At 44.4% G+C, this 27407-nt stretch overlaps 1 protein-coding gene across 1 annotated transcript in view; it reads left to right on the top strand.

Annotated features, from left to right (window-relative positions):
* Positions 1 to 24263, top strand: part of Helq (helicase, POLQ like) — a 39886-nt gene extending 15623 nt beyond the window's left edge. Inside the window, 12 exon segments of the mRNA XM_037209223.1 lie at positions 11 to 135; positions 138 to 249; positions 3783 to 3924; positions 4308 to 4412; positions 9395 to 9614; positions 12078 to 12176; positions 12179 to 12234; positions 13498 to 13596; positions 20157 to 20207; positions 20209 to 20271; positions 21417 to 21551; positions 23788 to 24263. Coding sequence (XP_037065118.1) covers positions 11 to 135; positions 138 to 249; positions 3783 to 3924; positions 4308 to 4412; positions 9395 to 9614; positions 12078 to 12176; positions 12179 to 12234; positions 13498 to 13596; positions 20157 to 20207; positions 20209 to 20271; positions 21417 to 21551; positions 23788 to 23925 — 1345 coding nt within the window. The 3' untranslated portion in view covers positions 23926 to 24263.
* The last annotated feature ends 3144 nt before the right edge of the window (positions 24264 to 27407 follow it).

Genomic DNA, 27407 nt, shown 5'->3' with positions numbered 1-27407 from the left:
GTTTTTCTAGGGATTATCTAAACCACAGAGAGAAGGAAAAATGTGAAGTGATTAAAAACTTGAGGAACGTGGGCGGTGGTAAAGTGTGCCCTGTCTTGAAGCGCACCATCCCCTTCGGAGTTGCCTATCACCACAGCGTCTAACTAGTGATGAACGGAAGCTTCTGGAAGAGGCCTACTCCACGGGCGTGCTCTGCCTTTTCACCTGCACATCCACCCTGGCAGCTGGGGTCAATCTCCCAGCACGCAGGTGAGCTTCATCAACCGCTTTCCTCCGCCGAGTGAGTTGATTGGTTTGCTTCCTTTAACATCTTAATGACAAGGCAGATTTCCTGATATCAGACTCCTCCCTTTTGTGCCCCTCCCTTTCATGTGTTTGTTTCTGTTTTGATCTTGTGAGGCAGGGTCTCTGTAGCCCAGGCCTCCAACTGGAGAGAATCCTTCTGCCTCAGCCTCCTTCCTTGTGCTGGGATTAGAGGCATGACTTGATTTGGAAGGCCAGTCTGGGGGTGGAGTGCAGTGGTTAGAGCCTTGCCTGACATATATGAGGCCCGGTGTTCAATCCACAGGGGAGGGGCTGAGTAAAGGCCTCTGAACGCAGTAGCTTCTGTTGTTGTTTGAGACAGGCTTTCTCTATGTAGCCTTGTCTGTCCTGGAACTCGTTCTGTAGAGCAGGCTGGCCTGGAACTCAGAGATGCTCCTGCCTCTGCCTCCTGAGTTCTGGGTTCTGCCACCACTGCCCAGCCTGAATTCAATAGCTTCTTAAAATCAGATCCTCAGTTTCCTTTTCACATACTACCAAACTTATAAAACTGTATAACTGACTTCTCTCTATAATTCATGACTATAGGTTTTTCTAGCAAATAATTTATTTTCACAAAATTTTTGTGGATGTCAAAAGCATGCTTTCCTGCTGGGCATACGCAAGACAGTCTCAGTGTCATAGTCATTAATTGTGCTGTCACCCCTGTGTTCATATTTATCCACTTATCTGTTTAGACACAGGTCACACTGTGTAGCTCTGGCTGGTCTGTCACTTGCTATGGAAATCTGTCATTGAACACACAGAAATCCCCCTGCCCCTGCCTCCAAGTGCAGGGATTAAAGCCTGCAGCAGCGCCATGCTCAGTGTGGAGCCAGCTTCTGGTTTCCCTGTGGTTTGTAGTTTCTCCTCAACAACGCATTTTTTCTTTCTTCATTTTATTTATTTATATTGTGGCGTAGAGCATGCGTGTCCCAGTGTGACTGTGGAGGTTGGAGGGCAGCTTTCTCCAGTCAGGAGGCAGCTGGTTGTCTTCTCCTCCGCTGTGTGGGTCCTGGGGATAGAGCTCAGGTCGTCAGCCTTGGAGGCAAGTGCCTTTGTCCATGGAGCTGTCCCTCCAACAGCATTTAGACTTTCCCTTGAGTTTTCCCCATGGTGTCTAATTACACTAATTATAGTCATGTGTTATTCCCTCCTGTTCCCACATCACCATCTCCCACCCCGGCACCTAACTGCTAAACATGCATTTATGTATTCAACCCTCACAATTTATGACCGACATTTTATAGAATTAAAATCTAGTAAGTCATTAACTAGGTGAATGTCCCATCAGGTAAATGAGTTTCAAAGCCAAGATTGGAACCCAAGCAGCCTGATGGTGATTCCCAACAGTCCAGCTTACTGTCTTCAGTTAGGGCTTGACAAGGGCTGCGTCGTGAGCGCCATGGTTTTCTTCGTCGTAGGACTGTTGGTAGACGTTTCATCCTCCGTCATCTCTATGGTCTTCTCTCGTGACTTTGGCTTGAGTGGGGCAAAGATGTGTGGTTTGCATACTTCTTCTCCAGTTTTACCTTCCCTATAAAATCCAGGTGTCTTAGTGGGCTGGGAAGCAGAGTGCTGCCTAACACCAAGAGAGCTCTATGTTCAAACCCCAGTACCACCCCCCAAATCACCCTAGTACCACCACCCCAAATCACCCCAGTACCACCACCCCCAAATCACCCCAGTACCACCACCCCCAAGTCACCCCAGTACCACCACCCCCAAATCACCCCAGTACCACCACCCCCCAAATCACCCCAGTACCACCACCCCAAATCACCCCAGTACCACCACCCCAAATCACCCAGTACCACCACCCCAAAATCACCCCAGTACCACCCCCCCAAATCACCCCAGTACCACCACCCCCAAATCACCCCAGTACCACCATCCCCAAGTCACCCCAGTACCACCACCCCCAAATCACCCCAGTACCACCACCCCAAATCACCCCAGTACCACCACCCCAAAATCACCCCAGTACCACCACCCCCAAATCACCCCAGTACCACCCCCCAAATCACCCCAGTACTACCACCCCCAAGTCACCCCAGTACCACCCCCCCAAATCACCCCAGTACCACCACCCCCAAGTCACCCCAGTACCACCACCCCAAAATCACCCCAGTACCACCATCCCCAAATCACCCCAGTACCACCATCCCCAAGTCACCCCAGTACCACCCCCAAATCACCCCAGTACCACCACCCCAAGTCACCCCAGTACCACCACCCCAAAATCACCCCAGTACCACCACCCCCAAGTCACCCCAGTACCACCACCCCCAAGTCACCCCAGTACCACCATCCCCAAATCACCCCAGTACCACCATCCCCAAATCACCCCAGTACCACCACCCCCAAGTCACCCCAGTACCACCCCAAATCACCCCAGTACCACCCCCAATCACCCCAGTACCACCCCCCAGTCACCCCAGTACTACACCCCAGATCACCCCAGTACTACCACCCCAAAATCAGCCCAGTACCACCACCCCCAAATCTATATTTTTAAGACATAGCAGTAGGAGGTTAGCCTATTATTATTATTGGTTATATTGGATCAGAGGGTGTGGAAATGGATGGATACAATAGCAATACGTTTTATACATGTATGGAATTATCAGAATATAAAAAGTTAGTTTTTTACTATTCTATTAGTTACATTCATTCATTATTTCTTTAGATTTAAATGACTTTTAAATTTCCAAGAATTCTCTTGTATTATACTTCTTGTAGCAGTCTGTGGCTGTGATTCCCCTGGGATTTTCTGTGGACACTATTTACAATTTTTCAAAAGTCTTTACTGTTCCCTATTTTTATTTATTGTATTTAGTCGTTTATTGTGTGTGTTCTCGTTACGTCTTTTCTGTTTGTTTTCTTCAAGCATTAAACAGTGTGTTGAGATCTATAAATGCAGAGGGTGGTAATCTGTAGGCAGTGATAGACTCTTCTGTTCCCTTTGAAGAGTCTGACTGCAGACTAGTTTATACCCGAGCAGGACTGAAATTGCTGTTTTCGTAGACTCAGCCCAGTTGAAGTCTGCAATGCCTTAGGGTTACAGACAGCATCGGTTCGTAAACTGGAAGCATCAGTGGTGGTCCATGCCGGATCTTTCAGTTCCAGGTGAACGGTCAGCGCTTTAGAGCATTACTGTTGACTGCTCAGCGGCCTCTCGACTACCAGACTGGAGTGCAAGTGATGGTGTGGCTGTTACTCACCTCGTGGCTCAAGATAAGCCACTTCCTGGACTTCAGCTAATTCCCTCATAAGAAAAGAAAAGGAGGGTATTGTTAACTATTTTGTAAGAATTACAGAAGATAGACTCAAGAACCTAGGACATCAAAGATGTACTGTAAATGGAATTTTATTTAAAGCTAACATGTTATTACATTAATAACAGGTAGATAAAATGGAATTGTGTTTAAAAGTAGTGTTATTGACATAGAGGATCACTTTTAATTTTATACCGTCCCTAGAGTCATCTTAAGAGCCCCCTATGTGGCTCGAGAGTTCTTGAGGAGGAATCAGTATAAGCAGATGATTGGCAGGGCTGGCCGGGCTGGGATCGACACCGTTGGCGAGAGTATTCTTCTACTGCAAGAAAAAGACAAGCAACAGGTAGTGCGCCATCTGCCCAGACTTCTGTACTGCCCTGTCTGTCTGTCTGTCTTTCTTGGTCATTGGCCTAGCCCTTACATGAAATCATCTCTTAAATCTAATTACCACTGTTTCTTAAATGATATATCCTCCTGTATGATTAAGACTTGGAAAGAGTGGTTCAAATATTTTTATAGATTTCAGACAATGAAAAATATTTTTCTGTTCTTATTTTATAGAACACCTGTTAATTCTCGCTCTTTAGGTTTTTGTGATATGATTTTGTTTTGACTTTGGAGGAGTCTGGGGCTTCCCAGGATCTGTACAAAGTGTAAGGCCTTTATGTGGAACATTGTTGAGCATTAGTAACAACACAAAACATAATACTGCTTTAACTTTTATAGGTCCTGGAACTGATAAACGGACCCCTGGAAAACTGCTACAGCCATCTTGTTGAGGAATTCACCAAAGGAATCCAGAGTTTGTTTCTGTCTTTAATTGGTTTGAAGGTATTTTTAAAGGTCTTCTTAAATATGACAACTATTACCTGAGATGATAGAGAGTTTTAAAAATTCAGGCAAATTATAAAATATAAAAAAAATTAACTTCTAATATAATGTGAAAAAGAACAATCTATGACATGAAAAATCTAAATCTAGGACTGGAGAGATGGCTCAGTGAATTCAGAGCACTGGCTGCTCTTCCAGAGGACCTGGATTCAGTTCCCACCACCCACATTACAGCTCACAACTGTCAGTAACTCCATTTCCAGGAGATCCAACACCCTCACATAGAAATATATGCAGGCAAACACCAATGCACTTAAAATAAAAATAAATGAATTGTTTTTCAAAAATAATCTAAATTTGAGTCTTTTTAGTTCTTCAGTTAGAGGAAATATAGGAAATCAGATAATAATTGATACCTCCCCAAAGTTATTTTCTAGGAGACAGTATTGTGGAAGCTGTGAAACAGTGGGTCATCTATGACAACTCATCACCTCTGCTCACACTAAGACAGAAGTGTGCCTGTCACCCTGTGGTACAATACTGTCACCTCGTGCTGGACGGCTGTACAAGCCCCAGCTCTGCAGACATGTAGGGCAGCAGCTGATGCTCTACAGAGCAGAATGTTACCAAGTTATGAGGCTCTGTAGGCTAGGTGTAGTAAGTGCGTTTTCACGTTATGGGTTTACTAACGTGTAAACAGCATCTTAGAGATTTGTACAGTCTTTATCAAGTATGAAAAATAATGAGATTAGGAATTAGATTTTTTAGGGTTATTCTTTTAGATTTATTTTTGAGTTAACTAAACTTAGCCCTTGTGCCCAAGTATATTTAGCCACAAAGTAGTAAAAGCCAGAGTTTGAATTCGCGTTTTCTTACTGCAGAATCACTGTTCTTAGCTCGTCATATAGCCTGTCCTCATTACTATGAACATGGAAGTAAAAGTGTGAGGCATAACTGAGAGAGATACCACAAGTTTGGTACCTTGCAGATGAATGTCATTACAGTGTCACCTGGCCACTTAGCATCATGAAAGTCTAAAGGAAGAAGAAGAATTAGCATCAGTCGGGGTTGAAAGAGAAACCCTGACTAGATATAGAAGGAGGCAATAAGTCATCCTAGGTAGAGTAGAAGGCAAGAAAAAAAAGCTTAATGTGAGGTGGGTAATAGTCAGCAGGCCGGATGCTGTAACTGTGGAGAAGGGCTGTGACCTGGGTAATAGGCCGGATGCTGTAACTCTCGAGAAAGCTGAAGATACTGGAGTGGATTGTTGAGAGGCAAAAGTTGCCCCAAACCTTTGGTGTTGACTGGGGTAGCAGAGGAGCATGCCATCAGGTACATAACAGTTGTTATAGAGACTTGCTAAGAACAAGGGCTCTGATACCGGCCAAGACTTGTGACTTGTACAGCCCGAGGTCAGAGGCTCAGAGGATGGAAGTGGGCATCCCAAGAGACACAGATGACGGGAAGGGCAGGAAACTCCAGGAAGGGAGCAGAACAGTTGCATCGTGAGATTCAGTGAGCCCGGTTATCTATCACAGCCGTGTTTCAGATACCCTGATAAACACCTTAAGGACTCAAATCCTCGAGCTAAGTATAATTTCTATTTTACAAACATTGAATTGGAAGCAAAGAGCAATAGGCTGCTCTCAAGTGTAGACCTGCACTGCATGCCTGGGTCCCTTGCTGAATCCTCGCTTTCCTATCTTCTGACGGCTCCCTGCATGCACTGCCTGGCCTGCCACATCCCCTCCAAGTGATGCTTCACATGGAGTAGTTACAAAATAGAAGTGCATATGTCTCTCTTTCCACTTCCACTTTGTTAGTGGTTTCCTGTTGCTCTAAAAATTGAACCCAGGCATGTTCCACGACATCTCTAATCCCAGCACTTGGGAGACAGAGGTAAGAAGACCTTTGTGAGTTCCCGGCCAGCTAAGTGTACATAGTAGGACTCGGTCTTTAAAAAACAAAAAATTAACCCAAAACCTGGGATAGTGGTCATATACCTGTAGTCCCAGCCCCTAGGAAGTGGAGGCAGACAAATCAGGAGTTGAAGACCAGCTGGGCTACATGAGACCCTGTCTTAAAAATAAAACAGAAACCCAAAGGAAAAGAATATTAACCAAGATTTCTCCTCCTGGTGCCTGGCTAATGCAGCCTCAGCTTGTCTCTCCAGTCTGGTCTCTTGCATGGTTTTTGCTCTCCATTCCAGAAACCCTGGCTTTTGTTTACACTTCTCTAAGGTAAGGTGCACTAAGACCTTAATGATCCCTAGATGTGTTGCTTGCCCATCTTCCTTGGGGATGCCTCCCTACACCTCTCAGTCAGTCTGTTATTTCCTTTGTAGAACTGCATTCTGGTCCTTTAACAGCACGGGTCAGTTTGAGGTCATGTTTCAGTTTGAGGTCGTGTTTTGTTACTTTTTTTTTTTGACTAATAACATCCCCCTGCTCTAAAGCCCTGAAAAGACGGGGCTTACGTTTCTATTTGTGACCCTTGCATTCCAGTGCCTTACACCAACTTGGTATGTGGTTGGCACTCAATAAATGCTTTAACGGACTTGACTTTGGAGTAGTCCAAAGGTAGATAGAGGCTGGCCCAGGTTGAAATCTTGGCCAGGCTTCCCAGAGAGGAGTGGGAAGATGACATGAAGACAGGTAGGTGAGTCAGGCAGAGACTCCCCATGCACCTGCTCTACCCAGCCTTCTACCGCATCAACTGTGATGGTCAGGAGAGAAGTAGCATGGGAACTTAGTTATTTCTATTACTGAGATAAAAACCACAACCAAGACAACTTGTCGAAGAAAGAGTTCATTTGGGCTTATGGTTCCAGAGGGTTAGGGTCCATAATGGTGGGAATAGGATCCAGCAGGTGGCAGACCTGTCGTCGAGCTGGAAGCTGGAAGCTGCAAGCTCACATCTCAAACTACAAGCAGAAAACAGGGCTCTGAATGGGAATGGAGTGTGGCATATTAAACCATCGAAGCCCACCCCTGGTGGTATACTCCTCCAGCAAGGCCCCGCCCAAGCAGCAACTGAAGACCAAGCATTCAAACTCCTGAGACCATGAGGAGCATCTCATTCAAACCACCACAGAAGCTTAAGTACATTAGGGATCCACAAACTGAGTATCAGTTCTAGAATATCTTTTAAGTGCATTTGAACTTGATTGAATATTACAAATGATTGTTAATAAGAGGAAAGAGAGGAGCAATCGAAAAATGAATGCCCCATAATATTTTTATTATTCCTTATATTGGTTTAATATAAAATGATTATTTAAATATCCCCATTGAAGTATCATCAGAATTGTAAGAGTGTACTATTGATCGATCATATTTTAATATGCTGATTTTGGTGAAATTGGCTAATAAAAGTGGATTCTAATTCAGAGTGAGTTTTACATCTGAATAGCAAGTGCAGGATGTTAGGATCGCTGTTGTAAGTTGTAAAGGACAATGGAGGAGGAGGGGAAAGGAATGGAACCCAGGGCGGACGAGGAGAGAAAGGCGGAAGGAGGACGGTGACCCCTCGGGCAAAGGCTGCCGGACGCTGTTGTGTGGATTCTTTTAGCTGTGTTTCCATGTTTCCTTTTTAATGCAGTTCTTAGACCTGAGAGATGCTTCCATGGGAGCTAGAAGTGGATGGAGAGAGGATGCCAAAGGAGTCTGCGTGGGACTGGGGGGACTGGCTGGGGAGGCCAAACAGCACAGCTTTGGGGGTAGTATAAAAACTGAACAGCATTTGGGGGCTGGGGTGGCTCAGACGTTAAGGCCAGTACTGTTGTTGCAGAGGACGCAAGTTCAGTTCCCAGCACCCACATCGGGTGATTGATAGGCACCTGTAACTCCAGCTCCAGGGATCCAATGCCTCTGCCCTCCACAGGCACCTGCACTGATGTGCACACACCTTACCACACACACAGGTACCTGCACTGATGTGCACACACCTCACTACACACACAGGCACCTGCACTGATGTGCACACACCTTACCACACACACAGGCACCTGCACTGATGCGCACACACCTCACTACACACACAGGCACCTGCACTGATGTGCACACACCTCACCACACACACAGGCACCTGCACTGATGTGCATACACCTCACCACACACACAGGCACCTGCACTGATGTGCACACACCTCACTACACACACAGGCACCTGCACTGATGTGCACATACCTCACCACACACACAGGCACCTGCACTGATGTGCATACACCTCACCACACACACAGGCACCTGCACTGATGCGCACACACCTCACTACACACACAGGCACCTGCACTGATGTGCACACACCTCACTACACACACAGGCACCTGCACTGATGCGCACACACCTCACTACACACACAGGCACCTGCACTAATGTGCACACACCTCACTACACACACAGGCACCTGCACTGATGTGCACACACCTCACTACACACACAGGCACCTGCACTGATGTGCACACACCTCACCTCACCACACAGGCACCTGCACTGATGTACACACATCTTACCACACACACACAGGCACCTGCATTGATGTGCACACACCTCACCACACACACAGACAGCCAACTAAAAATAATAGGAGCCAGGTGTGGTGGCGCACACCTTTAATCCCAGCTCTTGGGAAGCAGAAGCAGGTGGATCTCTGTGAGTTTAAGGCCAGCCTGGTCTACAGAGTGAGATCCAGGATAGCCAGGGGTATATGCAGAGAAACCTTGTCTCAAAACAAAGCAAAACTAATAATAATAATAATAATAATAATAGTAATAATAACAATCTTTTAAAGCATTTTAATGAAAATGTGCATAAAAAGTGCCAACATGATGATGTCTTTTCCCTTCAGTTGTTTTTCTTGTTAATTTTTAATTGTGTAGATTTTGTGCTGATGTTTTCTTCACATAGCTTTAAGATATGAAAGTGAGTAATCTCGTTCTTGAACTAAGGAAAAATTTTCCAATGATGTCCTGAATTCTTTCAGATCGCAACAAGTCTTGGTGATATATATCAGTTTATGAATGGTACATTTTTCGGTGTTCAGCAGAAGATTTTATTGAAAGAGAAAAGCCTCTGGGAAATAACTGTTGAGTCACTTGGCTGCCTGACAGAGAAAGGGCTTCTGCACAGAGACAGCCGCGGTGCCTCTGAGGAGTTACAGTGTCCTTTCCGTATTACAAGGCTGGGCCAAGCTTCTTTGAAGGGTAAGTTTAGCTAAATCTCAGTATTTTCTAAGGAAATACATTGGAAACAATAGAAATAGTGATTTTCTTTCTCTAAATTGTATTTGTGATTTCATATTAGAAGTATTAATCTCACAAGCTACTTCAGCTTTCAGAAGTTGAAAAAATACTTTGAATTGTAAGTAATTGCACAAGCGTATGGAGAGGGAGATGGCCATGCCTCCTTCCCACTCCCTCCCTCAGCAACACACAGCTTAAGTCCTGCCAGGAATAGCACCTTTCTGGGTGTTTTTCTTCAATTCTCAGAACATGCTATAAACAGCTTTAAGGTTTTGTTTGTGGTGGTTGTTGTTTTTTGAGACAGGGTTTTTCTGTGTAGCCCTGGCTGTCCTGGAACTCACTCTGTAGACCAGGCTGGCCTTAAACTCACAGAGATCCACCTGCCTGGGATTAAAGGTGTGCATCACACCACCACCACCACCACCACCACCACCACCACCACCACCACCACCACTCTTTGTTGTTTGTTTGCTTTTGTTTTTAAATAATTACTTAAAAACAAGTTTTTAATAAGTAATTTCTGTTGTTCTGGAACTTTCTTTGTGCATAATATATAGATTACATCTAAACAAAGAATTTATTTCTTAATGAGTATATTGTAATTTACTTACTGAAAAATAATCCATGTCTGCTCATTAAAACATAAAGATCTGGGATTAAAGGCGTGCGCCACTTTAATCCCAGCACTCGGGAGGCAGAGCCAGGCGGATCTCTGTGAGTTTGAGGCCAGCCTGGTCTACACAGAGAGATCCAGGAAAGGTGCAAAGCTACACAGAGAAACCCTGTCTCAAAAAACCGAAAAAAAAAAAAAAAAAAAAAAAACCATAAAGATCTGGGGTTAGGGAGATGGTTCAGATCCCAGCACCCACATCAGCAGCCAGGCGTGGCAGGGTGGGTCTGCAGTCACAGCAGAAGGGAGGCGGAGGCAGGCAGGCGGGTCCTTGGAGCTTCCTGGCAAACTGGCCCAGCCAAGTCAGTGAGCTCTTGGCTCAGTGAGAGAGTCTGTCTTAAAGTAAGGTGGAGCATGACTGAAGAACCATACTCCATCCTCTGGCCTCCATCCTCTGGCACACATGTACACACACACAAAGGAAAACTATCTCAGAAGTCCCACACTCCTGTCCCATTCCCACTCGTCAGGAATTCCCTCTGCTTCCAGTTCAGTGTGTACTCTTCCGAACACATTCACCCACCACATCACATGTCAGGCAACACTGGCCGCACTCACCACAGTGGTCCAAAAGGATCCTGTCACTTAGTGGTGGCGTTAGCCATCTCTTCCGTGTTTACACAGGGGCAGTGTGTCCCTGGCAGGTGGCACCTGACTGTTTTTCAACATAGATACATATGTGTCTATATGTACCTTGTTCACCTTTGAATGGAACTGTGTATGTAAAGCACAGTGAACCCGAGGCTGCATCACACAGGCAGGCACACTGCAGCCACTGAGCTACATTCCCAGCTCGCTCTTTTAATTCTGAAACTGGGTTTCACTAAGTTGACCAGGCTAGCTGGTCAACTCTAGCCCAGGTAGCCCTTGAACTTGCTATCCTCCTGCCTCAGCCTCCAAGTAGCTGAGATTATATTGGGCCTGTGCTAAGCCCAGGCCCACTTTCCTTTTATACTGTAGTATCCATAATAGGGCTGTAACATAAATTGTTTAATCATCTTTTATTTATAAACACTTGCATTGTGTATGATTTTCCTAATTATAAACAGCCACATGGCTTATAAAGTGGGCATCTCAATTTAGTTTGAATACACATTGAAATTTTTTTGCAAGATTACCAAAAATAGAGTAGTAGTAATATCAGAACTGTCTAAAAATTGATACATACTATTAAAATAACCTTTGAACCCATTATAAAAAAGAGAATTTGAAGTTTCTGGTATAGTTAGTTAACTAATACACAGATTTTAGTTTAGGACCTGAACTCTTGAACAAGAGACCCTAGCTGAGGCCCTCCGCAAACAAGAATAACAAGACTTTGTATTTGTTTATTTTCAATCTCTCGAAGTATTCGTTTTTATTTCATTATAATACACAGCACAACCAGACTAATATCGTAGATGACTTTGTATATTCCATGTACATCCATGTTATTTATGTAGAAATTACTCCGAATCTTCAATGTAGTTTTCTCACTTATGATTCAGTTATGCTTTATTGTCTCTAAAATTGAGGAAGCTGAAACTCTGAGAGGTTGAAAATATTTGTTCAAATTCAGACTAATTAAACTGGCTTTTGGTGCTGGGCCTCACGCGAGGCAGTCTGGCCTCAGCCTGCTGGGTAGATGTGGTTGATCTTCCCCCAGCCCCACTGTCCGTCCGAGTCTGCCGTCTGAGTGCTGGACAAGCAGACACAACAGCCCTGGCTGAGAGCAGGTCCAGTCACCTCCTGAGTTTGTGTTTGTGTTTCTTTAGGGGCCATTGATCTGGCCTATTGTGACACTCTGTATAGAGACTTGAAGAAAGGGCTTGAAGGACTTGTACTGGAAAGCCTTCTCCATCTGGTCTACCTAACAACCCCTACGACCTCGTTGCCCAGACCGAGCCTGACTGGATGGTGTACTTCAGGCAGGTGAGAAAGGGCTTCTCGGCTCTGACTGCCTTGGACTTTTGTCCGTGATTAGCTGCCGCCTCTTCTCTGGTGAAGCGTTTGGAACTGGGCCTTTCATCTCTCAGAGCTTCTCTCTCTTCTCCATTTAGACTACTGTATATTAATTGCACAACACTATGGGTCTTATTATGTCATTCGCACACACATATATATATGCCTTTTCAGGTTCATTTAAATATGTAATTGGTGTGTATGTGTGTGTTCAGGAGGTGTGCATGTTTGTGCATTCGTGTAGAGTCAGAGGTCAACCTCAGGTGTCATCTTCAGGAGCATCCACCTTGTTTGTTTTGTTTTGAGACAGGATCTCTCACCGGGACCTGGAGCTCACCACTTAGTCCAGGCTGACTGGCAAATGAGCTCCAAGGGCCACCACGCCGGCTTCTTATCTGGGGTCTGGGGGTTGAGCTCAGGTCCTGCAGCTTGTGCAGCAAGAACTTACTAACGCCGTCTCCCAGCCTCACAAAGAGTATTCATTTTCTAGCCAGTGACACAGGAGAGCTGACCTGTGTGTAAGAAAACCAGTTGGTAAAGTAAGGTACTAGGATTTTTTCTGTGAACAGGCTGGCTGAATGAACACACAGGATTACAGCAGGCAAAAATGGTGGCTGCCTCCCTCCCAACCCCCATGGTTTTAAAGATTGAACCCAGAGCCTGTGTATAAGTGTGTATTCTACCTTGGAACTGCACCCCAACTCACCCTCCCAACCCCTGTCTACAGCTTTAAGTATCATTTTTAGTCATCACGTAAGTTTTGAAGTGGTGCTGTATGGCACAGCTACTTTCAAACCCTTCCTTCTTGTCTCCTTCCTCTTGGAGCTCACGCTAATATTAAACATAATCACAGTCCATAAATGTGACCATGTCTTCATGCACAGTCATCTGTGATGGGTGTGGTCTGAGGAATGCAGTAAGACCAAGTGTGCTTACACACCAAGACAGCTGGGACATCTCTAGGCCATGTAATTTTATGGGACCACCATCATATGCACAGTCTGGTGTTGATGAAATAGTATTTTGCCTATGTTGATAATTCTATAAAGTATGTTACCTTCTGATCCTATATTTTTAAAACCTGTAATATTTGTAAATAAATGTCAGGGATTTTTTTTCTTGTCCATTACAATTATGAAAATGTGACTTCAGAATTAATACTGGATTTGGCTCAAATGACAGACTTAGAGCTACGGTTTTATTTTTCCATGTGTTTATTCCTTTTCCATGTAGTTCAGTCAGCTCAGTCCAGCAGAGCAAAATGTGGCTGCTCTTCTTGGAGTCTCTGAAAGCTTCATTGGGAAGAAGGCATCGGGGCAGGCCATCAGGAAGGTGAGTGTCGCTGTCTTCTAAATAATGAACTGCATCCACCCAACAGAATTAGTATATCATCTCCTTTACTGGCCTGATCTTTTTGTTCCCCAGCACTTGGGAGGCTGAGGCAGGCAGATCTCTGAATTCAAGGCCAGTCTGGTCTACAGAGTGTAGTCCAGGCTAGCCAGAGCTACACAGTTAGACCTTGTCTTTAAAAAAAAGTTATTAATTTGTTAGCTTATATTATAAAATATTTGCACAATATCATATAACTGTATATGTAAGTTCAATTTGAAATGAATGTTTTATAATATATATTATGCATATAGGTGTATATAAGTAGCGCACACACACACACACACGTGTGTGTGTGTGTGTGTGTGTGTGTGTGTGTGTGTGTGTGTGTGTGTGTGTGTAGTGCTGATGAAACCCAGAATACTTGTGTGGACTAGGTGAGTATTCTGCCACTCAGCTTCCAGCCCCTAAAGAAACCAATATAGGCCGGGGCGGTGTGGCGCACGCCTTTAATCCCAGCACTCGGGAGGCAGAGGCAGGCGGATCTCTGTGAGTTCCAGGAAAGGCACAAAGCTACACAAAGAAACCCTGTCTCGAAAAAACCAAAAAAAAAAAAAAAAAAAAAGAAACCAATATAAAGTTGTTTTCCAGAAGCTTTATATGCACTATCCTACTTGATTTTACAAATTCTGCACAGGAGGGTCTGGATGGTGGTGGTGGTGATGGTGTTTATTGGTCTCAAAAAGCTCAAAATACTCTCTCAAGACAGGCAGATTTCTGTGAGTTCAAGGCCAACCTGGTCTACGTAGTGAGACCTTGTCTCCAAAAAAAAAAAAAAAAAACTCTAAAAGATCCCAACTTAATCCTTGCAGTATATAAAGCATTTTGGAAGATTGAAGTGGATAATCTAGGATTCTTTTGTGCTGTATCTTACGTTTTACTGTTTTAAGATTCAGTTAATGTGACAAGAGAAAGGAGTGGAGTTATGATCATGGCTCTTGATATGAACATGTCATAGTGGGATTTTGTATAACAAATGTACTCTAGTAAAAAAGAAAACAAATGCAGACCATACCAGTAGATGCTGATAGTGTGATGTAATTAAGCATATGTTAATTATAAAGCAGATAGTAGAATCCTCATGTCTTGGGACAAAATAAAGCTCAGGCTAATGTCTACCAAGTAACTCTTTGGTAATCATCAGTTCCCTTAGGCCAGTATCATTTTCCACTCAGCACACTGTGTGCTTTTACAATTTTCATTGTTATTCCAGTTTCTCCTATAACTTAGTTGTCTTCCCTACCATTTCCTACATATATTTAAGTCTCTGTAGATAGCTCTAATTTTAGTGTAAATATTGACGATGGCTTTTCCTCTGATCTGTACCGAATGCTGCAGCTGTCCCATGCAGTTCAGTAGCCTGAAATGAAGGCTTCATAAGCCAGGCGGTGGTGGTGCACGCCTTTAACCCAGAAACCCTGGAGGCAGACAAGTGTGAATGTGAGATCTTCAGATCTCTGTGAGTTCAAAGCCAGCCTGGTCTACAGAGTGAATTTGAGGACAGCCAGGGCTGTTACACAAAGAAACTGTGTCTTAAAAAAAACAAAAAGAAAAAAAAAGACTTTACAATGTTCAGATATGGTCTTTTACTTTAGAATTGACACTATGCGTAGATTTTCAAAATGCTGAATACAAATATTTCTTAAACTTTTATATTAACCTCTACAATGTAAAGTAAAATCAAAATCATACTAATTTGGGGCTAATTACTAAATAATACCACATACAAAATCTCCTTAGAATAAGGCATCTTTTAAAATTTGCATCTAGAATTTAACTGTGCGTACATTTTAATATAATATAGTCAATGTTTGTTTTGTGATAATTAAATACTTACTAGCTTAATAGTTTAAACATACAACTATTTCAGATTCTAAAAAATAATGGTATTAATCGGGGAGGAGTGGTAAACGCCTTTAATCTCAACACTCGAGAAGCACAGGCAGGTAGATCTCTGTGAGTTCGAAGCCAGCCAGGTCTACAGATCGAGTTCCAGGACAGCCAAAGGCTACAGAAAAAACCGTGTCTCAAAAACAAAACAAACAAAAGTAGTATTTACTTAAGACGTAATTTTTTTTTCCACATTAAAAAAGAAAAAGTTAGGCAGGCAAACAGCCCAGTAGAAATGGAAAATGCGCTTGCCGCACAGGCCTCGCAGCCTGAGTCTGATCCTCAGGGTCCCTGAAAGCCTGAGTTAGCCTAGACTACACCGCGTGCCAGAGACAAGAGCCTCGGAGCCTCCACAAGTGGAAGAGAGAAACCACTTCCAAAAGCTGACCGACTTCCTTGTGGGCCCCCTGCACACATGCACACATGTACACACACTCATAGTCACACACATACAAATAAATACAATTTGAGAAAAGAAAAAACTCCACCCCACACCTATTCCTTTAAAACTTTGTTGTCTCTTAACGTGTGAGGGTTGTGTGTGTGCGTGTGCGTGTGCATTCATGCCACAGCACTCATGTGCAGTCTGGAAACAACTCCGTGGTGTGGTTCCCTCTCTCTCTTTTATGTGGGTCCCAGCAACCAAGCTCAGGTGCACAGCCAGTACTTCACCAGCCCCGCCCACTGAGCCTTCTCACGGCCCCGCCCACTGAGCCATCTCACCGCCCTGCCCCTTGTTATTGACATTTCTTGCAAACCGCTTGAAATTATCATTAGAGCATCCATCCGGCCATTTAATAATTCTGTCATTTTTCCTGGCTCTGGAATTACATTCCAAGCAAAACCTCCATTAACTCAATTTATAGTTTAATGGTAAAAGCACATTAAAAATGGCAAATTAAAAAGCTCTTTTTGCCTACCCAGTATTCAATATACTTTTTCAGCTTAATGGTTTTTAAAGGATGGTCCATTATATGCACGCTGAATTCTGTAACTCAAATCCACTGATACCTAGCATTTATCTCAGTATTCTTTTCTGTATCCTATTTCTGTTTTTCTTTTTAGACAGGGACTTGCTATGTAACTCAGGTCTTGACCTGCCTACCAAAGCTCCAGGTGCTGGGATTGTAGGTACACTATCATGCCCAGCTAACGTTGTAGTTTATAACTACTCTTTCTCTTTCAAGTCCATCTACGAAATTGTTTAAGTTAACTTGATACTAGTGATGAGAGTCTCTGCCACAGAAAATAAGATCCCGGACGCCACTGGTAAAAGCAGAATCACAGAAGAGAAACTTGCAAGTCCCAGGAAGCCTTTTCTGGTCTCTCTGTTTCCGTGTTGGGACACTGAGCCATAGCATATTTCCTTGCAGTTTATAGTATAGACGAGTTTACCACTCAGCTACATGTGCTTGTCCAGCTTCCATTCACACGCAAATGCAGTTTACAAAGGGCACAGTCAATGTGGTGGTCTTTCCGCCTTCCAGCAGAGTACTGAATCCCCAGGAGGCAAGAAGCTAGTTCGTGACTCCATAGTCAGTGTTGGTTCAAACTTTGAGAGTCTGACCCCAAGTGGTTTATTTTAGACATATTTAATTAAGTACATCACAATTTTGGTGAAAATGTTTCCTAGTGACAACTCAATCCTGTGTGCACAACATGGCTACATCAAGCTCTACATGTACAAAGATGTACATGTGACATCTTCCATAAAGATGGGTCCTGTAGATTGACTGAGAAAAACAAGCTCGCCATAAGCACAAAGTCACCAGGCTACTTAGCACATCTGCCCCCAGCCTTCTGTGAGTGAAAACACGTTACACACACAGAACAGGTTGTCTGTCCTTGAAGAGACAGCCCTGTGTGTGTAACATTCCTGGTTCCCTAGTGCCTCTCTGTGAGCACGGGACCTCCGTGCCTCCCACACGCCTGCTTCCCTCCCATGTCCATTTTCTAGTGGCACTGTAAACAACCACTGCCAACGGTGACTCGAACAACAGAAACCAGCCGGGGCTTCAGCTCAGTGACAGAGCACTCCCTTGGAATACGTGAGGCCCTGGCTCGGTTGCTCGAGCTCAGGAGGCTGGATCCGAAGCCAGGGCAACACGGCTTCCTGGGTACGCTGCAGGAGTTCTCATGCTCTCGTGTGGCTTGGCGAGGCAGCTCCTTGGCTTCTTGGCTCACAGGCACATCTCTGACCTGAGCCTTGTTTTCATGGACTTCTGTGTCTCCTTGTCCTCTCCTCATTTATGTGGGTTCCAGTCAGCGAGTTCAGGGCCATGGTGAAATCCTGGATGGCGTCATTTACAAGTCTTGAAACTATAACGCATCTGCAAAGGTTCTCTTCCCGGCTCGGCAGTTGCAAGGTGCCAGAACTTGAGCATTTCAGTCCACGCCCCCCTGCAGAAGGGAGTGTAGTTTTACACGGAAACCACTTTACCCCATCTCCTGATGACTAGAAAAACGGGAGAGCTGACGTGAAGTGCACCGCTGCTTTTGTGAAGTCATTCCTTCCTTGCTGACCTGTAGGATAGTCTCATTCACTTGACCTTTTGCCCATTCCCAACTAAGTTTATTTGATTGTGTCTTTCCAGAAGGTGGACAAAACATTGTCAACAGGCTCTATCTGTCTTTTGTCCTTTATTCCCTGCTGAAAGAGACCAACGTTTGGAGCGTGTCTGAGAAATTTAATATGCCCCGAGGATACATACAAAATCTGCTCACGGGGGCTGCCCTCGTTCTCATCCTGTGTGTTACATTTCTGTGAGGTAATTCAGTTAAGTGTGCGATTTGTACTACTGGTCTCTCATTTGAGCTGTTATTAAACTCGTAAAAACAGTTGTCAGACTTTCCTCTTTGCTGAGTTACTGTGTTATTTCAAAGCGTGCGGATTTATCTCAAGCGTTTCTTTGTTTCCACCTGGTTACGAGATTACTGTGTGTGTGAGCTTCTGGAAATGACGCAGACATTACTGGATCAACTAAAATGCTTAAGTCAGTGGAAGTGCAGAGTTAGCCTGGTTCCAGACCACTGCTAGTTCCAGGCTGTCCGTTAGAACCTGTGGCTTCTGTGTGTGACTCATGAGTGATGGCGGTTTGGTAAGTTCCCCGAGTCCATCGGCTGCCGTGTGATTACCCTGTACCATGTTTCTGACAGCCACAGTGATGTGCACTTTTGCTTCTATGTCTGGCAGGCAGGCTAGGGTCTACATCAAATACAGGGGTTTTACGTGTGTGTGTGTGTGGTGTGTGTGTGTGTGTGTGTAAACTTTATTTATATATGCATTTGAAGTAGATTAGCCTAAAACTAGAAAACTGTAGAATTTCCTTAAATAGCACAGCAAATCTTACCAGACTTAGCTACCTAAATAATTTTTAATTGACATATCATACAAGCTGTTTTTGCCAGGTTTTAATTTGTTTTCTCTCTTTTCTATCTTTTTTAAAAATTTATTTACTTATTTATTGTGTATACAGCATGTATGACCAGAAGAGGGCACCAGACCTTATTATTACAGATGTTGTGAGCCACCATGTGGTTGCTGGAATTGAACTCAGACCTCTGGAAGAGCAGTCGGTGCTCTTAACCTCTAAGCCATTTCTCCAGCCCCCCCCCCTCTTTCCTATCTTAAAGCTCTGTAGTCCATGCTTGTGTATAATTAATTGTACCATATGTGCTAATGAAGGATGATTAGTGTATGTTTTAGAATCTTTAGCTCTGTGTAAACAGTGTAATATAGTACGGTGGCTGTATGAGAGAAGATGGTTTTAACTACAGTGAACTAATAGTGAAAACTTGTGCAGTTTCTCCGTGTAGCAGGAAGGCCCACACCAGGGCAGCTCAGCATTGGCTGTCTGGTTGGTCTACAGCATCTCGGTGACGGCAGAGTGACATTACATGTTCTTATGGTGATACCCAAAGCCTAGAAAGGACCTTTACAAATGAACATTTCAAACATATGTTTAGTGTATGTGTTTGCAGTGTATACTAAACTGAACATCTCAACCTCAACTGCGGGAGTCGGGGTGGTGTGGGTACACACTGTGTGCGTGCATGGGCATGTACGCATGTGTGGGTGCATGTGTGTGAGCTTGCCACAATTGCATGTGGAGGTCAGAGGTCAACATCAGAGGTATCTTCCTCAGTTGTTTCTCCATGTTGTTTTGAGACAGGGTCTCTCACTCAGAGCCAGCTCCCCAACCCTCAAGTATAGATCTTAAAAAGATAAGTTGATATGATAGCCTCCACGCCATGTTTAATGCTCTTGATTCATGTTTCCTGTTTTTATTAACTTAGAAAATGTTCCATTGAATATTACATTGCATTTGGATCTTTCCTTATTTAATACTTTGTCTCTGGATAATTCCCAGACATAAAAACTGTAGTCACTTCACAAACAAAAGCTGTACATCCACTTCCTGTAATTTTGATATGAAATAACTTGTTTTTTATTTTCAATCTTTTTCCTCCTCCAAAAACGAGTTCATGAAGCTCCCAAGTGCCTACCACATGGTAATTGTGCTTGGGATCATCTTCACCCCTCGCTACACCCAAACTTCAGAAAAAACTTTGAGGTAACTTACTTAGCATTTGATATATCTTTGTTTTCTCAGGAGCTGGAGGAATTTTGGGTTTACAGAGCCCTGTTCGTAGAACTTACCAAGAAAACTGACGTACTGCGCGAAGGCGGAGCTAATCCCGCTCATGGAGGTGACCGGGGTCCTAGAGGTCAGCCTTTTCCTGGTTCCCCAGCTCAGGTTATTTCTGCTAATAGAAAATTAGGTTTTACCATTTTCTGAAAGTGTTACTGCAGAATGGGTAATAGAAAGAGTCTCATTGCTCCGGGTTCCGTAGAGGAACAGAACTGATAGAATCAATATGATGGATTGGCTAACATTGCTGGGTAGTCCCCCGGTGGAAGTCTCCACACTGGAGACTGATGCGCAGCAGTCCCAGTCTGGAAAGCCTGGGATTCCTGGAGAGCTGCGGTCTTCCGGTGGAAGGCCGAAGAAGCTGGGTTCTTATCGGTGAGGGATGGCGGGGGCGGCAGCGGGTAGATGCCCCCGCAGTGGAGAGCAAAGATGGCAGGCAGAGCACCCTGCCTCCCCCAGACCCCTTCCTATCTGGGCTGCTGCCTGCTCCGGGGAGGACTTCCCTTCGGTCTTCCTGCCCGGAGACGCCCCTGCAGACCTCCTAGATAAGACTCGGTTGATCCCAGACCAGATCACCCAGAATTCTTTTTTTTTCTTTTTAAATAAAATACTGCGATGGCCTGCAGGAAGCCGTCGCTAATTGAGAAACAAACACAGTGAGAGATCTCAGTTATAAAAAGCTGGGCTCTGCTCTTCCCTAAGGATGTATATCCTGCCTCTTAGCCACAGCGCCTCCTCCCTCTCCACCTCTGTCAGTTGGTACCCGGCGCAGTGATGTGTGGATTCAGGAAGGCATTCACACTCCCTAAGACGGGGAGAAAGGGTCCTGGCGGTTGTCAGCCTTCTGTTACCGCCGAACCAGCAGCTTCCGCCTCTGCCGTCCTCAGTTCTTCAGCCTGCTTAGGAAGCACATCTGCACGGCCACCTTCATGCTCCCGGGTTGTGTTTGAAGGGACTGGGCTAGAACTTGAAGACATGAGGCGCTGCTCTCCGGAGTGCCTAACTCGTTCCGGTTCCTGGTTTAGCACACACGCTGACTTCCGCTGTGGGAAAACTCCCGAGTCAGCTCCGACTCCCAAACACACCCTTAAATCCTGCAGTCTTCTGCTGGGTCCTCTCTGCATGTTTTCATTGTTACCTTCATCTACTCCTGTCTGGTGCTTGAGGATTTTTTTAATAATCCCAAATACTCACAGTATTGATTCTTCTTTAATACCTTAGGGTCGAGCAAAACAGTTATACAGTGCAGGATACAAAAGCGTAATGCACTTAGCCAATGCCGATCCAGAAGTGCTAGTGAGGACGATTGATCATCTGTCCAGACGCCAGGCCAAGCAGATTGTTTCCTCAGCAAAGGTGAGCAAGCTTTGAAAATATGCCGCAGCATCGTGTCCTTATGCTTTAGAGATCAGAGCAAAGTACTGGCATCATATGATAGTTATAGTTACAAAAGCATGTACTGGGGTAGAAAGGTGGCTCCATGGTTAAGAGCGCTTGCTGCTCTTCCAGAGGATGGCAGGCTCAGTTCCCAGTGCCCACAGCGTAACTTACACTCTGTAAGTCTAGTTCTAGGGGATCTGATGCCTTCTGATCTCTAAGGGCACTGCACACACATGGCGTACAGACACACATGCCGGAAACATCCATATGCATACGACAAAATTTAAATAAAAAAAACCTGAACTCAGAATTCATAGTACATTTTCTTAATTAGTGATTTTTCGGGGAGGCCCAGTCCATTGTGGTGATCTTATCCCTGGGCTGATGGTCCTTCATTCTATAGAAAAGCAGACGAAGCAAGCCAGGAATTAGCACTCTGGCTTCTGGCTCAGGATCCTGCCCTATTTGAGTTCCTGTCCTGACTTCCTTCAGTGATGGACAGTGCTGTGGAAGTGTAAGCTGAATAAACCCTGTCTTGCTTAGGATTTCTATTGCTGAGACACCATGACCATGGCAACTCTTACAAAGGAAAACATTTAATTGGACTTGCTTTGTAGCCCAGACTGGCCTGAACTCTCAGAGATCCACCTGCCTCTGCCTCCTGAGTGCTAGGATTAAAGGCGTGTGCCACCACTGCCCGGTGATCTGTGTAGTTTTTAGAAGATATGATGGGACATTTATATGGTTACCATTACCTCAGATATTGGAAAGCCTGCCTTATATTTTTAATTTCTCTTGTGTAATCCTTATTTTATCTAATGAGAGAGCATTTTTCTTTTTCATTTTCACTTTGTTTCATAGTGTTTTTCCTTCATGAAGTTTTTGCTGAGCTTTTTTAATTATAAACAGTATTACAAATATTTCTCTGCTCTCTAGACAAAGCCCATGTGCAACCAATCCCAGCATTTTACTTCTAATGTTTAGAAAATAGAAAAAAGTCTTGTTCATCAAATTTTTTTTCCCCCGAAACAGGGTTTCTCTGTGTAGCTTTGCGCCTTTCCTGGAACTCACTCTGTAGCCCAGGCTGGTCTCGAACTCACAGAGATCCACCTGCCTCTGCCTCCTGAGTGCTGGGATTAAAGGTGTGCACCACCACCGCCCAGTGTTCATCGATTATTTATAAAAGTCCTCTAAATGCTACTTTGGTTTGCTCTTTGAGTCAGTGACTTAGGCTGGATTTGGAACTGAGAGATGCCTCTGCCTCCTGTGTGTGAGAACTAAAGGCACACAAGCACACACACTAGGCACTGTGAGTGGGAATACTTTCTTCTTTGTATACTGTTTTTAGGCTAACCATATTTCCATACATGGCAGCATGCAGTCAGGGCCTTGAGGCAGGAAGATCACAAATTTGAGGCCAGCCTAGACTGCATAGCGTAATCCTGTCTCAAGAAAATATAGGAAGGGGGGCCGGAGAGGTGGCTCAGTGGTTAGGAGCACTGGCTGCTCTTCCAGAGGACCTGGGTTCATATTTCCACACCTGTGTGGCCACCACAACCATGTCAAGTTGCAGTTCCAGGAATTCCAACCAACTTTTCTGGCCTCCAGGGACACATGGTGTATGCACATCCATGCAGACAAAAATAGCCATACACATTAAATAATTAAGTAATTAATTAAAACACAAAATACAGGAGGGAGAAATGACAGGCAGTGGGAGTGGATTGAGGGAAGGATGGTGATTAAACTGTGTTTACTTTAGAAGCTTTAGTAAAAAAGGATTTTCCTTCAATCCCAATGGGTTTGTAAAAACACACTAAATTATGAGAAATATATATATTCTATGTAAATATAAGTTTCCAGAGCTAATTAAGTGTATATGTAAAGGATAACAGTTTCAAGAGGTAATTAAATTTTTGCAAAATTCTCTGAAATTTTATAGATTATAAATTAAGTTTTAAGTGCCCGAGTCTTCTGTGAAGTAGATCTTTGAGTGTGGGAAAGCTCCTTTATTTTTGGTACACTGAACACTGTGATCAGCTAAAAAGCTTCATTTACTGAAATCACTTGTTCTTAAGTGGCCGTTTTTCAGCCTCACTATTTTAGTACTAATGTTAGATATTGATATCTCAGACTCAGGTTTTTAGCGGACATAAAAATGCTGGCAACTCTAGCCAAGTACATTTGGCCTCATGACTGATTTTTACTGCAGATGCTGTTACATGAAAAGGCCGAGGCTTTGCAAGAAGAAGCTGAAGAATTACTGAGATTACCTCCAGACCTCCCCGGGCTGGGGGCGGCCAACACTGACAAGGCAGGAAGCCGTGCTGGGGACACAGCTCTGTGGTAGGGCGTTTGCCTGACATGCCTGAGGTAAACCCTCAGTACCTCCAAGAAAGAAGAAAAAGCTGAAGGGTTATAAGTTGGCCTGGTGGTGAACACCTGCAATTCCAGCACTTGGGAGGAAGAGGAAGGAGATTGAATGTTAAAAGTCATCTTCAACTACATAGAGAGTTGGAGGCCAGTCTGAGCTACAGGAGTCCCTGTCTCAAAAAAAAGCATGAAGCTGTCTGATGTATGTTTTCAAATTTGACTTATTTATTATACATGTGTCTTATTATTGAAGATTCTGTCTATAAATGAAATACGTATTTTAGTTATACAATAAAGACTGTGGATGAACTTTAAGAAAGGCACTCTGTAACTGCTATAAACATCCCACTCATAATGGTTTTCTTCCATTCCTGCACACTGTATCTTCCTCCACATGCCCCCAACCTAGCTTTTTGGTCATATCATTCACTATTTTCCTACCTTTCCCCGGTGTTTTGTGCCTGCTAAACACATGTTCTGATGGTGAACTGTATACCCAGGCTTCTCTCATTTCTCTCATCGAATTGGACCAGAGTCACCAGAACTTGCCTTGTCAGTTCCAAACCCTGTATGCCCTAACTGGTGTGTGTTATTACCATTATATGAAAATATTAGTATACTTCCAGTGCCAGCTAAAAACAGTCAAATCCTATTTCTATGAAATTACTCCATACTCATCCATGTAACCCCTATAGGGTGCCCTCTAAGTATTATGGGAATTTTTATTTTTGGCTACCACTTTAAGAGTAGGTGACCTTACTCACCATGTGTGTATACCACACAGCATCCACACAGCTCACAGAATAAGCATGCCTATGGGGAAGAACCAAATTAACAATTTGAAGCGTTTGTTTTCTAATTTCCTAAACTTTATTGTTTAAAAAAACCTTTAAATAATGTGAAAAAAAAAATCACACACCAAAATTAACCAGAAATAATTCTTTCCAAGAAGCTCTTTATTTTTTTAAAAAAATATTTATTTATTTATTTATTACATATACAGTGTTCTGCATGTATGCTTGCATGACAGAAGAGGGCGCCAGATCTCACTACAGATGGTTGTGAGCCACCATGTGGTTGCTGGGAATTGAACTCAGGACCTCTGGAAGAGTAGTCAGTGCTCTTAACCTCTGAGCCATCTCTCCAGCCCCCAAGAAGCTCTTTAAATACAACTTTCCTTTTTCAGAATTGTAGTGAAAAATAACTAACCTGGGGCTGCAGAAAGACTCAGTGGTTAGGAACACCAGCTGCTCCTGAAGAGGACTGGGCTTCGGTTCTCAGCATCCGCATGGCAGCTCACGACCATCCACAACTCTGACTCCAGGGGTAGATGGCAGCATTGCACTGACTGATAATAGTACTTAGGTGTGCACGGTGTGCGGGAACTGCTGGTCATGCAGAGTAACCGACGGCATCCAGAACTGGAAGACGGGTACTGACGTCCCCGCTGCATGGGTGCACAAAGGTTAAGGTTCCTTGTCCAAGGCCATAGACTGCTAATTAACTGTAGCTGAAGTTTTCCTGGTCCTGCCTGGCTCACGGTCCTGCCTGGCTCTCTCACCCACCAGTCCCACAGCTGCTCAGACCCAACCAAGTAAACAGAGACTTATATTACTTACAAACTGTATGGCCGTGGCAGGCTTCTTGCTAACTGTTCTTATATCTTAAATTAACCCATTTCTATAAATCTATAAGTTGCCACATGGCTGTGACTTACTAGTATCTTAGCATTTGCTTCTCATTGTGGCGGCTGACAGCATCTCTCTGCCTCAGCCTTCCACTTCCCAGAATTCTCCTCTCTCTTGGTCCTGCCTATACTTCCTGCCTGGCTACTGGCCAATCAACACTTCATTTATCAATCAATCATTCACAGCACTAAACAGCAATCCAGATCCATGAAGTCCCGGTGGTGGTCATACTCTTAGGACAAAATATTACTAAAAGGACCAGTGTCACACAAGACATCTCAAGACCAAGTTCTCAGCACAAAGGAGATGTATGTGCCACAGAGCGACAAAGAGCAGGAAATAAGAGACAAAGAGGAGACAGAGGGTGAGGGAGAAGGGGAAGGGGACAAGGGAGAGGGAACAGGGGTATTTTTTCCTGGAGAGACACAGGACTGCCTCTGGATAGAGGGGAGACAGACACAGCACATAGGGAAATGGCGGTTTATAAAGGGAAACCCCATGTTAGGATGAAGCGGTTCATTTTAACTGTGCGTGTTAATTACAGCAGCCAAAGGGGGCTTCTGATTGCTGGACTTCAGTACTTTGATAGCTGGACCTTGGTGGTCAGCCTCAGGAGGAGGAAGTGGCCAACTAAGGGAACGGACCTTGGTGGCTAGCCTTAGGAACGTCATCTAATGGCTTAGCAAGGTAGAGGGAGTGGGGGAAGGGCAGAGCCTGCCAGAGCCATGTTTGCCATGCTCGGGCCTGCCATAGCCCCTTCAGTTGTCTGAGTGGCTCTGTCCATGTTTCCCTTCCGGGTGTTTCTTTCCCCTTGTTGTGTGACAAGACTTTTCCTAGAGAGACGCAGCAGACAAACTTGCTAAACCCAAACGGGGAAGGCAGCAGAGGGAAGTGCAGATGCCACCTCTATGGCTGGTTTGGTGTCAACTTGACACAAGCTAGAGTCATCCGAGAGGTCAAGGCCTGCCAGAATCCCTTCCCTGACCAAATCCTGGAGCTGTGTGCAGGAACAGACACGCCCAAGGGCGGCTAGACCCAGGGATGCCTCGCCACCAGCGCTGGCCACCTGTCCTTTGTCAGGCAGCTCCTAGACTGACTTCGTTTGTAGCTTCAAGGTCAAGGCATAACGGTCCTACTGCCAACTCAAGTAGAAAAAAAAAAATTCCTGGGAGTGTCCTTAGTGGTCCAGGGCACAGCCAGGTCCCAGCCCTTTGCCAGGGTCTGAGTTTGGATTTTCAGAAGACGAGGCATGTGAGTGGTAGGTAGGGAAATGATAAAACGGGTGAATTTTCATGGGGAGGAATGGATAAGTCAGTCATGTTAGAACAAAGACTACCTCAGTGCTCAGAAAAGTACGCTAAACTCACTTAAGCTAAGTTTTTAGATAGCGATCCAGATATGGAAACTTTCATGGTGTCACCCAACTGTTCTGAAACATCTGGGAATATACTTCTTATTCATATCAGGATTGAAAATTTAGAATTACGAGCAATTCCAAAAATGCGGTCAGGTTTTCTCTTCTTTTTTTCCATATTTTTATGTGTGTGAGTGTTTGCATGTATACAAGTATCCTACGTGTATGTCTGGTGCCTGCAGACATCAGAAGAAGGGCATCATGTACCCTGGAACTGGAGTTAGGGATGTTAGTGAACCACCATGTAAGTGCTGGGAACTGAACCTGGGTCCTTCGCAAGAGCAAGTGTTCTTAACCACGGAGCCATCTCTCCAGGCTCTCAGGTTTTCTTTTTCATTGCTTTTGTGGTCTTTGTTA

This window comes from Peromyscus leucopus, chromosome 10 (genome assembly GCF_004664715.2).
Source record: "Peromyscus leucopus breed LL Stock chromosome 10, UCI_PerLeu_2.1, whole genome shotgun sequence".
In the NCBI taxonomy this organism is placed as follows: Eukaryota; Metazoa; Chordata; class Mammalia; order Rodentia; family Cricetidae; genus Peromyscus; species Peromyscus leucopus.
The sequence above is the reverse complement of the archived record's forward strand: the minus strand, read 5'-3'. Positions and strand labels throughout refer to the sequence as shown.